Here is a 21,491-nt window from a genome sequence, read left to right on the forward strand (position 1 = left end):
AAGGTTGGCCCTTGGACAATATCTGGGAAATTAGATTTAGAAAAGGTCCCCACCATTCCCTAACTGCTAAGAGTGGCTCACTCTACGTAAACTATCTGTACAAACAATGTGGTTTATGCTGAATACCTGCTTTCCTTCTGGGAGTCATTTTAGTATATGCTAGGCAGAGGGTGCCTGTGTGATCTGCCTCCAATAAAAACCCTGGGCACTTAGTGTCAGATGAGCCTTCCTGGTGGCAACATTTCACACATGTTGTCATATTCACTGCTGGTGAAATTAAGTCTGTCCTATGTGACTTCCATGGAAGAGGATTCTTGGAAACTTGTGCCTGGTTTTCTCTGGACTTTGCCCCATGCACCTTTTCCCTTTCCTGATTTTGCTTTATATCCTTTCGCTGTAATAAATTCTAGCCTGAGTATGACTATGCTGGGACCTGTGAGTCCTCTTAGTAAATCAATGAACATAGGAGTGGTCTTGGGGACCTATAACACACAGACATTATATGATTCAGACATATTTTACACTTTGAAAACCACAGGATTGAATGAACTTTGGAGTATTAATGTGATATTACCAGTTATTACTAAGAGTCATCTAAATGACTTAAATGAAGCCATGCATATGACATAAAGCCATTTAAATTAAGCAATTACAGTCCAAGAAGAAAGCCAAAATTCTATCTACTAAAGACTGATCATCAGGAGAAGCAAAATTTGATAATTCCATACAGATTAACCACAAATCAAGTGGGAGAACCATTCAATTAAATTAGGTCTAGTCCAGGCTTCACCACTGATACCTTAAGAGACTTTAGCCATATCAACTAGTCTTTCCTGTTTCTCAGCTTTCCCAATGTTATAATGGTGTAATACCTGTTCTACAACTCTATCAGGATATAAAGTGAAAGAAAATACTTTGAAAAGAAATAGAATGCACTTATTTTTTTAAGTGCTCACCTGACCTATAATAAAACATTTTGACAGAAACAGCACGACCTCTGTTTTAGTATTATTTTTACATGAAAGACAGAAGCCCCAAAGGAAATGGAATATTCTACAAAATTTAAGATTGTTATCTACTGTAATCTTCTTCTAATTACAAGCTAGCACAGGGACTATAAAACAATCACCTTTCTCAAAAAAACATTATTATTATTGGTAACCTTCCCTTGCAGGTAACATTTAAAAAGCTAAATGCCGCTTACTTATTACTTTAAACATGTTAGCATCTTATATACTATGCAACCCAGAAGTTGTTGAAAAACTCTGTATAATATATAAATGTCTTTTTAGCACATTTAAAATATGCAAGTAATATTATTTTCATTAAATATGATTTAAAAAATCCAATGAGATATCTCTTAACCATTAGTCACAGGTACAATGCACATGTAAACATCAACTAGACTACATAAAGTTACAACTGGTGAAATAGTAACTACAGAACTACATTGTGATTTAGCACTATAAGTATTGATTAGTCATAGAAAACCGTGATTTCAAAACAAGTGCATTAATGCTGTCCTGAAATAAAATCAGTTTGTAAAGTAATTCTTGGGTTAAGATTCTTGAATTCCTTGCCAAAAAAAAAGTGTTTTTTTTTTTAACACTATGCTAAGATAAAAACCAAAAATTCAAATTTACTATGATAATCAATTGAGCAAACACAACTACAATGGCACTTCTAAAAATGTTTATAATTTATGTGTCAGTCTCAATCACAAAATGAGTAAACCACCACATTAAATATTTTCTTGCTTAGTATACTGGAATAAACTATTATGATCTAGTTTATAATTTTAATACAATTAATAAATGTTATCTTCATCAAACATGAAAAATATCTGATGGTTTTTAAAACAATTCTTTATCATCTTAAACTATTTTTTAAAATGCAGTTGTTCATTAAAATTTGTCTATGTATTAAAAAAAAAAGAATCGAAAAGAGTCTAGCTACTTAAAAGCTTGGATTTAACAGATTTATGTGAAAACCAAAAAACTGTAAGTCACTGACCTCAAGTGTGACCTTTTTCAATCCACACTGTTCTGGTTTATATCACTATGTGATAAAAGGGATCTCTTTTACTTTGAAAAAGCATTTATTCCCAATAGGGAATGAGGAAAAAAATATTTTTTACTAGTGTTCAAACACTTGTACAAGCACTACAAATGTGAATATTAAAAAATTTCAAACCAAGGAAAAGTTTCATCACATTTGGAAACTTTTTCTATATAATGGGCATTATATTGCTAACACTCTTCATTCTCTAGGAGCTATTCCTTTTCGTTATAACTCTGTGGAATATGAGAAGTAAATGCTAATGATACCAAATAATTTAGGAAAACATTTAAAATGTTACTAAATATATGACATATGGCTGATTTGCTTTAGTGTTTTGTTAAAGGTTATACTTTGCACAATAATAGAACATTTATACAATAAAGTAATTTTAGAAATAAATGTAGTACTGAGGAACATAAGACAATGGACCTCTAAACTATTTAGCTATTACAAAAAGTTTGAAAGAAAATGTGTTGTAGGTAGTCGAAGGAAAAACAAAGCAAACAATCTCTGCCCATCCCCCACGAATTCTGGACTGAAACTTTCATAGAACAGTAATATTTCTTTCCAGCAGCATTTTATGAAATAAGGTATTCAATGGCAAGGATGGATATATAAAAGAACTGAAATGTTCATTGTTCCACATTTCGCCTTGAATATATGAAATGTCAATGACAGTTTATATGCTAAAAACATGTCATTCTTAAACCTGTAATCATAGAATACAGTTGCTTAATTCTTGTAAAACCCTCTAAGCTTAAAAAAAGGTTTTTTTTTATAATAACTTGAATTTTTTATAGTGTAGCCTTTAAGAAATATCTTTTAAGTTTTCAGATATCCCAACCAATTTTATATTTCTTTTCTAAATACAAGAAGAAAAAACGAATTCCAGTGTAAACATTTATATGTCACAAATTTACTGCCCATGATAGCACTGATCAGAGTCATTTTCAAATATTAAATACTGGGGTTGAAAATAATAAAATCATTTTTTATCACCTGCAACTAAATCATTCAGGTGTGGCTTAAGCACATTTTTTAAAATGAAAATAAATTTCATGTCATTTTTAAGTTCTAATTCACAGATCCCTTATTTGTGAATTTAATATTTCTTTAAAAGCATAACAACTTCTTACAAAGGATGACTTGGGGACTTCTAATACATCATTTATTTACATATGTTAAGGCTCAGTCTTTCATATTGTTTTCAGGCCACTTTATTAATTAAAGTACTCATAACAGTACTTACCAAATTTATGCTTCCTGTAGGAGACCCATTAAAAGATTCTGTGAGAAGGGAAATTCAACTTAGTATACAGTAAAAAAACTTTTGAAACAGTGCTTTATCTATCTAAGGTTCAAACACCAAGAACAAAAGTCACACAAGCCAAGATACAACAGAACAGTAAATTGTGGTACACTATTCCCAAACACCTGTTCCCATGGTTTTCCGAGCCAGATATTTCAGTGAAAATAGTTATGTACCTAAGTTGCTCCCCGCCAAAAAAGGTATTTATGTACAGGAAAGCAATTATTATATATTTTATTCTCACAGTATCATATTAAGTTGTCTAATACAATGTAGATATGAGGTAAACACTGCAGAGTGAAGTCCACTAGGAAATGTCAGAGGTATTTTGTTATTTCTGTCCCACTGGATTAATATTACAAATAAAATTATTCTTTAATATGAAGGATAGATTGACTTTTAATATATCTATAAAGTTTACTTATTCTTGGTTGATCTGGATCAAAAATATTCGAAATCTAGATTCTAAAATCAATATACAATAGAACAAAAGATACATAAAATTCCATGTGTAATGTCATTTAATTAAAAAGCAACTAAAATTATTTTTAAAAATTAATGTTAGAGAGTAAGGCAATTATTAAAATTAGTATCTTTCCCTCAGAATTTTAGTCTATATCTGAGCAAATTAGGTTACTAATTAAGATGTTCCTCTGTTAAAAACACAAATGAATATATGGTAAAGCAATATTCATAAACAGTTTAATGTATGGCTTGTAGCCCTTAAGAGATTATTCATAATTTGGATCTCTAGATGGGTCTTCAAAGGAAATTTCTATTACTCTTGAGATAGGCAGTTGGTGTTGCTTTCCAACTTCAACAACTCTAAATGCCCAAGAACATTTCTCAGTTCCTCAAAACTTTGGTCACAAAAATAGGAAATCCCACCTAGGATTACCCCTTGGTTAACAGCAAGGTGAAAATTAAAATGAGTAAACAAACAGTTCTCTAACCTCCTTATTCAATTATATGCCTCCTACCTCTTTCTGTGGTCTGCCCACCTCTTAAGTCTTCCCACCAAAGACATGTCAAATTAAAAGAGAAACTAGGAGCAAAACAAGGCATAGTTTACTTTCTCGATCAATAATAAGATCCAGAAATAGAGTCTAAAGCCAATCTAGGTCCACATTTAATCAAAACTTTAAGAACTGCTTATTAATATTAGAAAACAAAAGAAACTATTGTTTGACATGATGAGAAAAACGTGATTGAAATTAAAATTTAAAACAGCACAATTTAAATATTTTTAAAAGGCTGTGAAAGTATGTTTTAATAAAGGAAAAAGTATCTACTCTTAAAATAATTTAAAGCTGAACTAACTAAAGAAGGCAATCACGAACAAAGAAGAAGAAAAGGAAGAAAGGGAAGGCGAGGAGAAGAGAGAGCATGGGTAAGCAAGCCATCCAGCCACCTACCTACCTAGAGAAGTTTAGTTAAATAGGAATGAAATTTCTTCCACAGCAAAGAAAAACCACCAGCGGATACTACTACACATGGTAAGACTTGGCCCACTAATTCTGTGCTCAATTTAGGCTGCATTTTCTTAAAATCAGCTACACATTAAACACTAGATTAGGTAATTATTTCAAAATGTCTAAAAAGTAGCCAAAACTTCAGGACTTTAAAAAATACATAAAGTACCAGGAAGCTTAATTTTATGTCAGACAATGAATTTATAACCAGAAGATTTAAGAAAGGCCTATTTTTAATTAAACAATCTTATAAAGACAAGAAAATCATAAGCATCACTATTTGAAAAAGTTGTCGCAAGTGCCTAAAACCTAAACACTGACAAAGATAATATACCTAACTGCCATTTTTAATAATAATGTTTCATATTATACCCATCATTCCACATACTTTTTTCAAATCGTTTCAAAAAAGGGTTAGGCAATTTCTCAGTTATAAAATATATAAAAGCTCATCAATTAGGACACACAATGTTAAAAAGCAATGTCCTAGAAAGAGAAAAGATGTGTTGTGTGTGTGTGTGTGTGTGTGTGTGTGTGTGTGTATATATATATATATATACACACACACACACACACACACACACACACACTAATTCCAAACTACAATCAATGATTCCGATGTGAGGGACTACTCAATGACTGATATATAAGAGAAGTACATTTACTTCAGATCAAAACTAGTTGCAGAAAAAAAACTTGTAATCTACTTTGTGTTTTAAATAAGTATGAGGTTTTGAGAAGTTTGAGACAACATAAATAATTTGCTTCCATTAGTTGCATACAAGACAAATATAAATGGAAGCTAAAAGTCGATTTAGAAGACTTTGAAGTTCTTACACTATAGGATCAAAACCTACTCCCAGAGAATATATTATTACTGTCATCATTATATAACACTTAGACACTCATATATTAGCTGATTATGATTCAATTTATCTTCTTTGATTCTGGGTCAGATAGAAAATCCATTGCACAATACTAAGGAAATTTCTAAAGTAGACAGAATTAAAATAATAAAAACATTTTTAATAGTTCTTTCTGGAAGTAGAGTTCCTACTGCAAATTTCATAGCAGCTCTGCAAAAGATTTTTCAAAAGAGACAGTAAATAGATATACTATATAACAAACTTGAGGTACACTGAATTTTACTATTCAGCTCCCATAGAAGTGCTCTTAAAAAAAAAAAAACAAAGAAAAAACCACTTCCTCAATTATGCAATCAAATCCAGTTAATAAAATATTATCCCAATTTTACAAATAACCAAGATATTAGATAAACAATCAATATAAAAGTTATTACAACATGGAAACTTCTACAACTAGATTTCTTAGATTATTTAAGAAGTAAAATCTTGCTGGAGAGGGTGTGGAGAAATGGGAACCCTCTTGCACTGTTGGTGGGAACGTAAATTGATACAGCCACTATGGAGAACGGTATGGAGGTTCCTTAAAAAACTAAAAATAGAACTACCATACGACCCAGCAATCTCACTACTGGGCATATACCCTGAGAAAACCATAATTCAAAAAGAGTCATGTACCACAATGTTCATTGCAGCTCTATTTACAATAGCCAGGACATGGAAGCAACCTAAGTGTCCATCGACAGATGAATGGATAAAGAAGATGTGGCACATATATACAATGGAATATTACTCAGCCATAAAAAGAAACGAAATTGAGTTATTTGTAGTGAGGTGGATGGACCTAGAAACTGTCATACAGAGTGAAGTAAGTCAGAAAGAGGAAAATACCGTACGCTAACACATACATATGGAATCTAAAAAAAAAAAAAAATGGTTCTGAAGAACCTAGGGGCAGGACAGGAATAAAGACGCAGACGTAGAGAATGGACTTGAGGACACGGGGAAGGGGGAGGGTAAGCTGGGACGAAGTGAGAGAGTGGCATGGACATATATACGCTACCAAATGTAAAATAGATAGCTAGTGGGAAGCAGCCACATAGCACAGGGAGATCAGCTCAGTGCTTTGTGACCACCTAGAGGGGTGGGATAGGGAGGATGGGAGGGAGACGCAAGAGGGAGGGGATATGGGGATATATGTATATGTATAGCTGATTCACTTTGTAATAAAGCAGAAATTAACACACCATTGTAAAGCAATTATACTCTAACAAAGATGTTAAAAAAAATTATAGAAAAAAAATTTTTAAATAAAAAGTAAAATCTCAAACGAAGACCCAACACAGCCATAAATAAATAAATAAAATAAAAAAAAAAAAAAAAAAAAAAAAAAAAAAAGTAAAATCTCACTAATATAGACTAGGGAGTGGGGAGGATGGGTAGAGAAGAGGGGAGGCTGGAAAGCTTCCATAATAGAGGTATTTTTTAAAGCACTGCTCACTATCTAATACATCTATTATATCTCCAGCTTCAAGTGATCCTGTCCATAAAATCTATTTATAAGTAAATGAGCATAATTAAATCACTCTCTTAAAATAATTTCTTAGTCCAATCTTTCCCATTTACTTTGTATTTACATTGCTTATTTGCTAGAAAGTTTATCAAATCCTAGATATTTAATTAGAGTTTAATAAGTACTTCTGAATTGAATCACAAGTAAAATGGTCATCAGGTCTAAAATCTGCAAACTGTACTCTAAGGGCTGTCTCTCCCACTATTCTTAAATAACAAATTATTTACTACTAATAAAAACTGATATTTGTTTTTTAGTTTATATTTCATTTTTATATATAGAATTCCATTAAAATATGACAACTCTGAGGTAAGATATTATTATGAGAAGAATATTATTCCAGATTTACAACTGAGAAAAATGAGGCTTAAAGAAATTGTTTGGCCAACATCACACAGGCAGTAAGAAAAGGATTAAAATCTAAATATTATGACTCTTAAAGTCTGCTTTCTTTACTATACCATGTAGATAGAAAAAAACTGAAAGATTGGAATAAATGACTCTTGTAGCTTCTTCCGGCTTATATTGTGCAGGATTTGGAAAAGGGTACAATTAAAGAGAGAAAAAACTGTATTTTTATAATGTTTTATAGTTTATGGTACATTCTCAGAATCATCACTTGTTATTTCATTTAATCTTCTCAATAATTCTATTGCTAGTCATGAATATTATTACTTATACACAAAAGGGAAACTACCATAAAAACACGGGGGTGACACAACTCAAGAAAACATGCTTCTTTAAGAATTCTATTTTCAATAGTTACATTCAAATTTGTTATTAAATTTTAACATTTTAATTTAGTATAGTAAGTAAACTTTGTCATTTATTTACAGATTTTTTAATATATTACAATTTATATTTGGGTTTCAAGAACATTTTTTATCTTATTTGAAAGGACTTTTTTTGGTAAGCAGAATATATACAGGAATATACATACACACATAAATGTACAATGTGGGCCACCTTACCTCCATCACCATCATCTGATCCTCTGAAACTAGGATCTTTTAACATATCCAGCTCAGCTAACATGCGCACATAAAGTGCATTCTGTCTGAAGGAAGGATAAAATCTTTCATCTCGTAGCATCAATTCATATACCTTATTGAAATAAATCAAGATATTCAATCATTAATACAGATAATGCACTGATTTCCACTAATAAGATTTCAACAAAAACTAGATAGAGGTCTTACTGTAATGAATTACAGGTTCCATATTAACAAGATGTCAGTAATAAGACTATGTCACAACTAATAATTTTTTTCTGGTCCCTCCAGTACCCAAATTGTACTGAAACAGGTCCTACTGCAACACAAGTCACACGACAGCAGGTTATATAAAATGTTCCAGAAAGTAGTACACTCTAAGAAACAAGTACACATAAAGGCTCAAGACACATATTTAAATAAATGAATCATGTTATTTATACATCATCAATTCATAAAATTCTAGAATCTATATCTGGCCCTTCAGTCAGATTCAAATTAAACAACCCAGCTAAGGATTTTCCTCATTTGTCAATTAAGTAAACAAAGAAAAACTGACCTACCTTTTTTGTAATTGTGAAGTACTGATATTATTACCATAACTCATCTTTTTAGTTACCACTGTACTTTCATAATGCTTCAATAACCTTCTATAAACAAATTACATGCATATAGAAATATACATTGTTTTCGAGAAAGATATAATGATAAATGTTGTACATAATACCTTCCTTTGAATGTCATCAAAGATTTCAGGAGTTGGATCTTCATGATTCAAAGTATCTGCTAATTTTGCTACCAAATAATCATCAACAGTAACTCTTGGAGATGCCTGACAAACAGAGAAAAATAACAGTAGTATTGATCTTTGGAATTTCTAAATACAAGTTAAGCCTTAATAGTAGGAGAATAATGGAATCATATTATTGAAAGTAAATGCCAGAAAATCCTTGGTTTGTAAATGACACCCTGATGCTTAAAGGCTGAAATAAGAGCTAGAACCTTCTTGTCATCAGGTACTACACAGTCGACCGTTCGACAAACATGGATTTAAATCTTGACTTTTGCCGAGCAACTTACCTCTCACTAGGCTTCACTTAATCTGCAAAATGGTGGTAAATACCACATATGGTTATTATGAGGATGAAAAGAGATTTACGTAAGGCATATGTGTCTAGCACATAGGAAACTCATTAGGAGTTAGTGTTGAGCACTCAGTAGTCCTAGATGTGTATTTAATAAAATACCAAAAGAATAAGCCATTTGTTATTTATCATTTAACATTAGAAACAATCCTTTTGAATGGCACTTAAAAGAGACTATGCTTATCTTAATTTGGTTTTATAATACTGCAGCAAAGTTCCAGCGTGATACAGGATGGAAAAAATCTGAAAAGTTAATTTGTTCCAACAATTTCCATCTCAAGGTGCATAATGTGACAGATACTACACAGAAATATAAAATATGATGTGCAATGTGAAAAATCACTTTACTGAAAGAAAATAACACTGAGAAGCTAGAAATATGGTCATCTTTGGCATGTCAACTTTTGTATTTTTAGTTCTGAAGGCTGTGGAGAATAAATGAGCGACAAGGATGGTAACCTTTAGAGAAAGTACCAAAAGAATGCATTGTTCAAGTAATTTCTCTATGCTAATAGACTATCTAAGGAACAGAAAAGAAGATATATCAAGAAAAGAAGAAAAAGTAAAAGTAAGTAAGTAACCTGGGCATATATCCAGACAAAACTATAATCTAAAAAGATACATGCACCCCATGTTCAAAGCAGCACTATTCACAATAGCCAAGACATGGAAACAACCTCAATGTCCAACGACAGATGAATTGATAAAGATGCGATACATATATACAATGGAATACTACTTGGCCACAAAAAAGAATGAAATATGCCATTTGCAGCAATGTGGATAAACCTAGAGACTATCATACTAAGTGAAGTTAAGTCAGAAAGAGAAAGACAAATACCATATGATATCACTTATATGCGGAAGCTAAAATATGACACAAATGAACTTATCAACAAAACAGAAACAGACTCACAGACATAGTGAACAGACTTGTGGTTGCCAAAGGGGAGGGGGGATGGGGGAGGGATGGATTGGAAGTTTGGCATTAGCAGATGCAAGCTATTATATATAGAATGATAAACAACAAGGTCCTACGGTATAGCACAGGGAACCATATTCAATATCCTGTGCTAAACCATAATGGAAAAGAATATAAAAAAGAATGTGTATTTATATGTATAACTGAATCACTTTGCTGTACAGCAGAAATTAACACAACACTGTATATCACGTATACTCGAACAAAATTTTTTTTTAGTTTTCTTTAAAGTAAGTAAACAGGAGGCAAAGGGCTACACAACTTCTAATGCTCCCTTGTTAATCCAACACTCTTGGTAGTAAACCCAAGTAGGTCGTGTGGTGGTTGTTTTTTGGTTTGTGTGGGGTTTTTCTGGAGGAGGAAGAGAAGGATACTTACCTGCTCTTTGTTTGTGTACGAGTGTGGTGTTTTTTTGTTTCCCCCGAACTAAGAACAGGAGAACTAAACAACTTCAACTACGTGACAAAGATCAGAGAGGAACAAGATTTAAGTTAGTTTTGTCCTTTCATTTGCCCTCTAAGCTCAGTAAAACTCAGTGTCTAGGAAATAAGAGAAAAATTTGAAAATAATAACATTATCTATTTATCTAGTTTAGTTTTTTCTATAATCTCAGGTATATAGAATTGGATTAAGCCTCATCCTTGGAAGAGGGTGACCAAAACTTTCAGAGAGCCCACCTTTCAAAAAAAGTAATATGGAAGAAATACTTATACATATCTGTTACTTCTTTAACATAAAAATACAAAAATGGGTGTTTTTCCAAAATTATCTGTTAATCTGTATTCTTTACTTTTCTGTTACACAAATGTAGTTATTTAAACAAAACAAAAGGACTAGTTAACAGTGGCAATTAGTAATTAATTGGACTAATCAAAAAAATAATGTTTGAGAATATTAAACAATATACTTAATGTTTCTGTACTCTGATACAGCAACTTATTTTAACATATTTTAAACCTTTTACTTTTAAATTTAAATATTGCAGGCGCTATTATTGTATATTCTTAAAATATAAAAATGTGACGTTTTAAAAGATTATACATATAATAGGACTAATTAGATATATCTATATTTAATAAAAAGTAAACAATTACTTTTCTTTTTATTCCATGATCTTGTAGGGTATTTTTGTGTTGCCCTTTTAAACGATACTTCTCTGATCTGCCTGCAGCCTTCAGGACATTATTTTATGCAGTGGTATAATTTAAGTACAATCAATTGTAAAATAAAATTCACTATGACTTTCAGCTCCGCTCTTAAGCCTACATATCACACTTACTTCTCTAACCAGTGCAATGGCATGATATCAAGTTAAATATCCCTTCAATAAAATCATTTAGGCAAAGAATAATGGGATTTTACTCACTAAAAACAGCAGGTTTTTAGACCTGTAGGGGTTTGTTTCCAGCTCTCCAAAAAAATGTCCATCAACTTTGTATCTACAGGTTTGTTTCATAGACCAGCTGTTTGTCTATCAGGTCCTTTGCATCCATGAATTCATCATACAGGCTACCCATGTCTAAAATGCCCATTTTTAAGTACTTCAAAGCATAATGAATGTCATAAGTTAAACCTCTCCTTTTCAAGGAAAATGGTTTTAAAACACACAGATCATTTAAACGTGATAAAGGTGCATTCCAAATAAATTATAGTTTTAGTAAAGAAAGTGAGAAAATTCTCTTTAAACTAGCTGTTCCTTTCTGATGATATTTGAGTTCTCAATAGCCTTAGTTCCAAAGTGAGTCATTTTTTTCATTATATGAGTTTTTGTTACAGCCTACACAAAAAGAACTCAGTTCAGTCCATCCATTTCAAGGTTTATTTTAGTCCCTTCAAAAATCATTCAATAGTTTTAGAGAAAGCATATAAATTTCTGTTTACTTTATTTCACCATACTCATTCTTGATGCATTTTCAAATGAGAGGAGGACATTATTCTTGTCCCATTCTTTGAAAATATGATTTACTGCAGGCCAACGTTGGCATCTTTACTATGACTGGAAACAATGATAGCCATCTGGAAGGCAAATGTCTCAAGTTGTCTCCTGACTTTTTTTTTCAAAGAACTAAGGGTCTGTCTTTCTTTCTTCTTTCTTTCTTTCTTTCTTTCTTTCTTTCTTTCTTTCTTTCTTTCTTTCTTTCCTTCCTTCCTTCCTTCCTTCCTTCCTTCCTTCTTTCTTTCTTTCTTTATGGCTGTGCTGGGTCTTCGTTTCTGTGCAAGGGCTTTCTCTAGTTGCGGCAAGTGGGGGCCACTCTTCATCGCGGTGCGCGGGCCTCTCACTATCGCAGCCTCTCTTGTTGCGGAGCACAGGCTCCAGACGCGCAGGCTCAGTAATTGTGGCTCACGGGCCTAGTTGCTCCGCGGCATGTAGGATCTTCCCGGACCAGGGCTCGAACCCGTGTCCCCTGCATTGGCAGGCAGACTCTCAACCACTGAGCCACCAGGGAAGCCCCTCCTGACATTTCTGTAATGTCAAAATCTCAGAAAGCTGAAGCAATAATATTGTTCAGAACATACAGGTATAATAAAACTGTATGGGAAAGCAAGTGAATAATTACAGAAAACGGGCTTCATCAGGAAGCAAGGAAGTAATGACAGGTAGATAATATATAGGGATCTTTAAAAATATAATGAATGCTCTATTTCTAAAGCTGGATGGGGTATAAAGGTGTTTGCTATACTACTATTCTCAAAACTGTGTACTCTTTTAAGTAGGGTATATTTCATAAGGCAAAAATGTAAGCAAATGCACAAATAAGCAGTTTCCAAGTATCATTCATACTTAAAATTCAAATACAATATTTGTGTTAAGTATAAATTAAAAAGTATAGCATAGCCATTAAAAGTACTGGAGTGTTAGTAACCTTGAATCTTGAGGATTTTTGTGTCCATATTCATGAGGGATATTAGTCTGTAGTTTTCTAAATGATGTCTTTGTCTGACTTTGATATGAGAATGACACACTCATAAAATGAGTTGGGAAGTGTTTCTTTTTTCTCTATTTTCTGGAAGAGTTTGTGAAGTATTGGTATTATTTCTTCTTGAAATGTATGATAGAATTCATACCTAGTGAAACCAGCTAGGCCTGGGCTTTTCTTTGAAAGATGATTTTTAATTATTAATTAAATTTATTTACTATATTTTCTGTTTCTTCCTAAGTCAGTTTGGCAATTAGTGTCTCCCCAGGAATTTGCCCATTTCATCTAAGTTGTCAAATTTGTTGTCATGAAGTTGTTTGTAATATTTCCTTATAGTCCCTTTAATTTCTATAAAGTTGGCGGTGATGCCTCCTCTTTCATTCATGATTTTGGTGATCTGTATCTTTTTTCTGGGCCAATCTAGCTAAATGTTTGTCACTTTTGTTGTTCTTTTCCCAACTTTTGGTTGTACTGATTTTTCACTATTGTTTTCCTGTTTTCTATTTCACTGATTTCCATTTTGATCTTTACTATTTCCTCCTTCCTTCTGTTTGCTTAGGTTTGTCTTGCTTTTCTTTTTCTAGATTTTTAAGGTGAAAATGTAGATTGTTGATTTGAGATCTTTCTTCTTTCTAATTAGGCATTTAAAGCTACACATTTCCCTGTAAGCACTTCTTTAATTGCATCCCACAAATTTTGATGTACCGTGTTTTCTTTTCATTTTTTTTCTTCTTGGCTGCATTCGGTCTTCGTTGCTGCGCGCGGGCTTTCTCTAGTTGCGGCGAGCGGGGGCTACTCTTCTTTGTGGTGCACGGGCTTCTCATTGCAGTGGCTTCTCTTGTTGCGGAGCACGGGCTCTAGGCGTGTGGGCTTCAGTAGTTGTGGCTCGCAGGCTCTAAAGCGCAGGCTCAGTAGCTGTGGCGCACGGGCTTATTTAGTTGCTTCGAGGTGTGTGGGATCGTCCTGGACCAGGGCTTGAACCCGTGTCCCCTGCATTGGCAGGAGGATTCTTAACCACTGCACCACCAGGGAAGTCCCAGAAGTCACTTTAAAGTAAATGAACTTTAAGAATAAAGGAGTCTGGAAGCCTGGGTCCCCCTATTATTCACTGCTTCTCGCTCTCCACTCCTCACCCTGCCTCACTGACTTACGTTGGACTGTGGCATGAGAGAGAAATAAACGTTTGTTGAGTTAAGCCACTGAGAATGTGGAGAGGTCTAACGGGTTTATAGGGCTGTTCAATTCTTGTATATCCTTAGTCATTTTCTATCTAATTGTTTTATCAGTTTTTGAGAGTGAGTATTGAAGTCTCCAACTATTATTGCTGAATTGTCTACTTCTCCCTCAATTCTGTCAGTTTGTGCTTCATGTATGTGGGGGCTTTGTTGTTTTATCATCCTCATCAACTGACCCTTTTAGAATTATAAAATGTTCGTTTCGCTAGTAACAATTTTTTGTCTTAAAAATCTATTACTGATATTGGTATAGCCACTCCAGCTCTATTTTAGTTACTGTCAGCATGGTTTACCTTTTTCCATCCTTTTACTTTCTACCTATTATCTACAGTCCATGTGACCTTGAATTTTAACTGTCATTTTGTAACTGCATGACCCTGGACAAGTTAATTCAATTTTCTAATTGAATCAGTTTCTTCACCTATAAAATGAGGATAATACACAATAAGGCAATGTAAGGCAGTTGTACATAGCAGCATGAATAATGGATATTTACAAGTACTACAAAAATCATTATTAATGACACTGCCAGAGAAGATAAGAATACAGTAATCAAAATATATTCTCACCTTTTCTGATAGATACTGTTCATAAATTCCAACAGCAGCTGCTCTTAAAAGACCTTTGGTTTGGTTGGTTTGATGTTTTCCATCTTTCTGACGACTTGATAAAACTTCTAGCTGTTGTTGGGCTGTAACCCGGTATCCTTCCACTGTCATCCAGAAGAAGAGATGTGCCTGACCTCCAGTTTGTTGCATGTAATCTACCAAACAAAATCCATAACAACACAGATATTAAAGTCACACATTTTTGGGTGCATACAGCTGTATGACAAGTTAAGAAGGATTAAAGTTTCAAATACTTAAAACTCTACATTTTGAACATGTTTAGCAAATGCTTGAGGTTAAAAAAAAAATAGTTATATCATAAACTGGTTAGGCTGAAAAGACCAGTTATGCAGAAAAAACAAATGGAAGCACATATTAAAAAAAAAAAAAATCTGATTTTTCACTAAAATATCTCTAGGGGATAAAACTGCCAGAGAAGGCTTCATCAGAAATAAACTACTTCACCAACATTCAGCTTCCATTCTCAACAAAGATTATTAATCATAATATTACTACTATCATAAATATTAAAAATAAGGTTTGGGTTCTTCAATAAGCCATGCATTTGTTTTTGATCATGAAAATGAAGAATCAGGGAGTTTTGCTGGAAATGTCCCCCAGATAAAAGCAATTTTGATGTAATATTAATAAAATTAATAAATATTTATATATTAAAATGGCATTAAAAACAAAGCCCCTCCCCCATTCATGCACCAAAATGATATACACAGGTTATACATACCACGTATTCCTGATAAAGTACTCTTTCTCAAATAACTTAAATTTAAATTCATAGTAGAATCTCCTGGGGTTTATTTAAAAGCAGATTAGCAAATGCACACTGGAGCTAAAATAAGTATTTTTTTCCTCGACAACAAAATAAATCTCTCTGGTTTCCAAGAAAAGGGAGTATTTCAGAGAATAAGGGGTGGAAGAGAGATATATATGCCACGCCTAATATCAGGTATTTAAAATTTAACAATATTTACAATTATTAAAAATTTCAAGGGTTATATTATTTTTATAAAATGGATTTACCTACCCATAAAAAATTGTAGTGCAACATTGTCTACAAGAATGCTGTCCAGGGGGACTGTGCAAAGTTTCCCAAAGTTTGCTGCCAGTTTCACAGTATTTATTTCCTACAAATAAAAGTTAATGTAGATTAATATTTCATCTATTCACTCACTAGGTTAAAGATCTTTAAACAGATGTAAAAATTTAAGTTAAAATGGAATAAAAATAAAGGTTTCTCTTCTTGTACATGTGGGTGCCCAATAAAAAGTATCAGCTCACTGAATTTCTTAGAGTTATTTTAAGAGCTGCTTAGTAAATATACATTAAAAGTATGATAAGCACTCATTTCTTCTAATAAAAAAATAAATCTAAATGTATTTTCATGGATTCTCTATCTCTACATATTCCAAACAAAAATGAACATTTTAGGGGCTAAAGGGGATATTTGGGTCCCCTTAATATGTTCAAGAATAAACAAATCCCAATATTTTCAAGTACAGATTGAAGTCTATCTACTGGAAAAACAGAAAATATTCCCGAGTTAATCTGCTCCTAATGGAGAAAAATTCTATAATCTTTATAGAAAATGTATTTCTTTTCAGTCTACCTAAATAGTAAATTACATATACTTCAAAGCAAGAGAGCAGGCAACTACCTGCATAGGGTGAAAAAAAATTTTTAACAGGCTCAAATTTAGAGAATCTACATGTCCAGCATTGTGCTAGGTGCATTATACACATTACTTCATTAATCTCCACAGCAATCCTATTGGATAAATATTACCAATCCCACTCAACAGATAAGAAAGTTGAGGATCGGAAATGTTGCCTGGGTTCACAAAGCTGGTTAGAATGAGTCAGTGTCCTCGAAACCTGCTGCCCCTTCCACAAAAACCCACAGTGTTTCCGGGAATGATTTTCACCAGCTTCTCTGCGTTCCCAAATCCATATCTCACAATCCTCTATTTTTAAAAAAAGATACACAGGTTTTCTGAAAGTTAGACAGGCTGTCTTATTCAGGGGCAGATACTAAATTAGGCATAGGAAAAGGAAGGAAAGGAAAAGGACATAAAGGAAAAGGAAGATAATTTGAAAAAAGGAGAAAAAAGCTTTCTCTGTAATTAGTATCTCTCCTTCATATAAGTACTTAATAATAACAGATTACCAACTTAAAAATGTCTGGGGTAAAGCAATCTAGTCCCAGCACATGATTTCTCCTAAGTCTTCCTTCCTCAGATTTTATCACCTCTTTTTCCTGTCCAGCAGCACCTCTATAGATAGGGAATAGAAAAGAGTATTCACTATCACTTTATTTCTGATAAAAAGAATAAAGCACCTCCTAAGACTTTAAGTAGCATGTTTAAAAAACTACATCTCTGTGAAGAGTCTCAGTTTTCTTCCAAAGGAAAACACTGTATGACTTGAGCTATTAAAAAAGGTAAAGCTTGATATTCAAAATAGAATTGACAAGCTTCCAAACAAGGTTTCAAAATTTCAAAAGGATTCAATATCGGAAAGTGTTTAGGCAAACAGACTTTAAATAATGATGCTTATGGATCATTAACTCTTAAGATCTAGGTAAGGTAACTAGATAAAGAAAGAGTAAGAACAAGTGAAACAGTATTATTCTTCTATTCTGAATTTACATGCATGTATAAACTCACTTTAAAATACAGTTAACTGAAACAAAGACAGACAGACATACACCCGCACACACATATAAATGACAAATGTGGGCCTCAAGTAATGTAAGTTATAATTAAACTAGCAAACTAAACTCAAGATTTTTAAAAGTAAGTCTTCCATTCCTTAAGGAATTTAAGTACACTGCAAAATTACAAGACCAGAGAGTCACAAATAAATTTCCAATAGAAAACCAGCATGAAAAAGGTGACTACGCTAAAAACGAAAGGTACTAAAAAATGTTTTTTTCTGTTTTAAAGCCCCAAATCTCTGCTTCTCCTTTACTATGAAACTCTTCCAAACAGCTACCTATAATCACAGTTTCTAATTCACCTCTTCTCATTTTCTCCTGGACTGACTCCAGTCAGGGTTTCTCTCCACTATTCACCAAAATGCTATCATCAGATCACCAATAATCCCCCTGCTGGCAAACCCAATAGTCGATTCTAAATCTTCATCTTACTCAACTTATTAGTCGCCTTTGATATACCTGATCTCTCACTTCTTTAAACATTTTCTACACTTGGCTTCGAAGATATCACACTCCCAGGTTTTCCTTCAATCTCACCAGTCACTCTGTTTCTTTGGCTAGATCTTCCACTTTGTCTTAAACACTAAGTAACTGCAGGGCCTCAGGACTAAGTCCTTGATATCTTCTTACTTAAACTCATTCTTTTAGGTAACCTCATCCAGTCTTTTAACTTTAAATAAATATCTGATAATCCTGAGGATTCTCGAAGTTTGTTCCATCACTAAACATTCCCTTGAACTCGAGTTTACCAATTAGCATGTCTACTTGAATGTCAAACAGGGATCTCAAACTAAAACATTCAAACCTTGATTCTCTCTTCCAGACTTCCTCCTCCCTCAGCTGTATCCGTTTTAGTAAACAACAACACTATTCAAACAGTTGCTCAGGCCAAAAAACTCTGGAATCATCATTGAGCCCTTTTTTCCTCTCTCATCCCGTATTTAATCCATTAGCAAATCTTGTTAGCACTATATCTAGTCTCTAATTACTTCTCACATGAACCTCCACAGACATCTCTTACTGAACTAATGCAACAGTCTTGTAAGTGATCTGTTTCCATTCTTGTCCCCACCACTCCACCACAATCTATTTATCACAAAGAGTGCAAGTAATCATTTTAACTCGTAAGTCACATCATGTCACTTGCCAGGGCAAATCTCCAATGGATTCCTATCACAATTAGAATTTTAAAAAATCTGACTATGGCACTAACCCCCAAGGTTCCTCTCTAATTTCATTCCTACTACAATCCCTCTCATGCATTCCATACCAGACACAGTGACCTCCTCTAACTCACCAGGCACTTTCCTATTCCAGGGCCTTTGCATGCTCTCACCCTTGCCTGCAAGATTCCTTTAAAAAAAAAAAAAAAATTCACAGGACCCTCTCGTTATTCACATCTCTCTATGCTCAAATGTCACCAAATCTCTCACCATGTATCTAAAACACTCCCAGACATTCTCTATCACCCTACTTTGCTTTACTTATTTTTTTCACATTTACTTATTTTTTACATTTTTTACATAATACATCAATTTATATATTGGTTAATTTTCTGATTCTGCAACTACTGGGTTGGCCAAAAACTTCGTTCGGGTTTTTCTGTTAAGATGTTATGGAAATGTAAGCTCCACGAGAGAGATTTCTGTTAGGTCCATCTAAAAAAAGGTGCCCAGTGTACAAAATATAATAAATGTTGAATTTTGAATAAATAATACATGAGTAGATAAATATATAAATCAAGAAATAAAATCTTTAATTACTTCAGTATTTTTCATGCAGCATTTTAATCTCTTTAGCTTGTTTTAACAAATACTTACACTACATTATGTAAGATAAACTTTTTTCTAAATTCTTAGTTCTTTTGTAGAGTGCTACACTGGTTAATATTCTACCTTTTGTCATTTGCTAGATGTTTTAATGAATATAAAGTATTTATAACTAAATATTAATTCAAAAGCACTTTACTTACCTTGCCTGACTGCAACCGTTGTATTCTTGAGTCACATACTTTCTTTACAAATAATAAGCTATTTATTTGATTTTTGATGGTGTTGATATCTAAAAACAAACAAATTGATTATGAGGTAGAAAGTGGCAATGTTACTTGTGAAATACTTTAAACATACACTTACTACAATTTAACATAATAACCAATGAATAGAGCAATTATTTTATTTAATAAAAGAAATAACTGGAAATTTTACAGTGAAATTATTTAATTAAAATTAAACCATGCCAATTATCTTTACTTTAGAGATAACTGCAATAATAAGAGTCTCATATTCAGAAAATTATTGTGCTTTAGTCTCAGCACATATTAGCATAATAAAAGTCAGATTTACTTAAAGTGAAAACAACTAATAGCATAAAATGACATTTAGGTAAATTAAAGTTCTGTGTGAAGACAGTAATCATTAAAGAAGTAAGACATTCTTATGCTTAAATAAATTATCAATACTTACCATCACCAGCTGTATCTAGAGATCGAAGATACTGTAATTCTTCTGCTGCTTTATCTCGGACTGCTTCTAGCTCTCCAATATTGTCACTCAATTTAATAATGTTCATAAAGGCCTCATAGTTGCAGTTAGAATCACGGATCTGAAAATAAAGTTTAAAATACAGATGGGAGGGAGACTCGCTTAAGTGAAAACAGAATCTTGAGTGCCTACCATGGGCCAGGCACAACTTTCCTCTATATCCCCTCTGTTTATAACAAAACAAAATGAAAATCTCTGTATTCTTGGTACTTAAATTCTCGTGGGTCACAGACTATTAACAAAGTAAGTAAGATATACAGCACACTACAAAGTAAAGAGCATGCTCAGAATGTCTGATAATAGCAAGGAAGCCATGACGGCTAGAGCTAAACTAAAGAAGTGTAGAAGAGTAATGGAGATCAGTGGTAATGCAGGGCAAATATGGTAGGGTTTAGTAAATATTTTGGCTTTCACTCTGAACGGAATAAATAGTTACTGGAGAGTTTTAAACAGAAGAGTGGCATTCTCTGACATAAATTTAACAGAATCACTGTAATGACATAAATAACTGTTATTTCACCTTTTTTCTCCAGCCACTTGCTATTTAAGAATAGGAATGGAGTAGAAGGTTAAGTTGGATTTAACCAGAGTGTGGTTTCACCAAGCAAATAATAAAGTGAGAGAGAGGAAGGTAGTTGAGGATGCTGTGAAGGAACGAATGACTATGACTGCCAACAAAATTTAAGCTAAGTGAAACAGTAAGGGGAGCTATGAAAAGGTAGCCAACTTGGGATACTGTCCACTCTAAACAAGGAGTCAAAGCACTGGGGATTGTGTAAGTCCAGAGCTATGAGGAAAAAAAAAAAAAAAAGGCCAATAAGCACATGAAAAAATGCTCAAAATCATTAGTCATCAAGGATGTGCAAGTTAACCATAACAAAATGACAAGGCCAAATGTCTATCAGAATGTGGAGAGACCAAACTCTCAAACAGTGCGAGTGGAAGTACAAAATTATAACACAACTTTGTAGGACTACTTGGCAGTTTCTCTCACTTGGTATAAATTTTACTTCAATAATACAACAAGAAGTAGGTTTTTAAAGACCTGATTTTTCTAAGA

At 33.2% G+C, this 21,491-nt stretch overlaps 1 protein-coding gene across 5 annotated transcripts in view; it reads right to left on the reverse strand.

Moving 5' to 3' along the window:
* Positions 1-21,491, reverse strand: part of SNX13 (sorting nexin 13) — a 144,022-nt gene that overhangs the window by 45,698 nt on the left and 76,833 nt on the right. For all 5 annotated transcript variants that reach the window (XM_059933957.1, XM_059933955.1, XM_059933956.1 and 2 more), the window contains 7 exons: positions 20,354-20,492; positions 19,861-19,949; positions 16,201-16,300; positions 15,120-15,313; positions 8,998-9,102; positions 8,250-8,382; positions 3,311-3,348 (listed from right to left, as the gene is read on the reverse strand). In XM_059933957.1, coding sequence (XP_059789940.1) covers positions 3,311-3,348; positions 8,250-8,382; positions 8,998-9,102; positions 15,120-15,313; positions 16,201-16,300; positions 19,861-19,949; positions 20,354-20,492 — 798 coding nt within the window. The remainder of the gene's footprint in view (positions 1-3,310; positions 3,349-8,249; positions 8,383-8,997; positions 9,103-15,119; positions 15,314-16,200; positions 16,301-19,860; positions 19,950-20,353; positions 20,493-21,491) is intronic.

Source organism: Balaenoptera ricei, chromosome 9, assembly GCF_028023285.1.
Source record: "Balaenoptera ricei isolate mBalRic1 chromosome 9, mBalRic1.hap2, whole genome shotgun sequence".
NCBI classification, from domain to species: domain Eukaryota; kingdom Metazoa; phylum Chordata; class Mammalia; order Artiodactyla; family Balaenopteridae; genus Balaenoptera; species Balaenoptera ricei.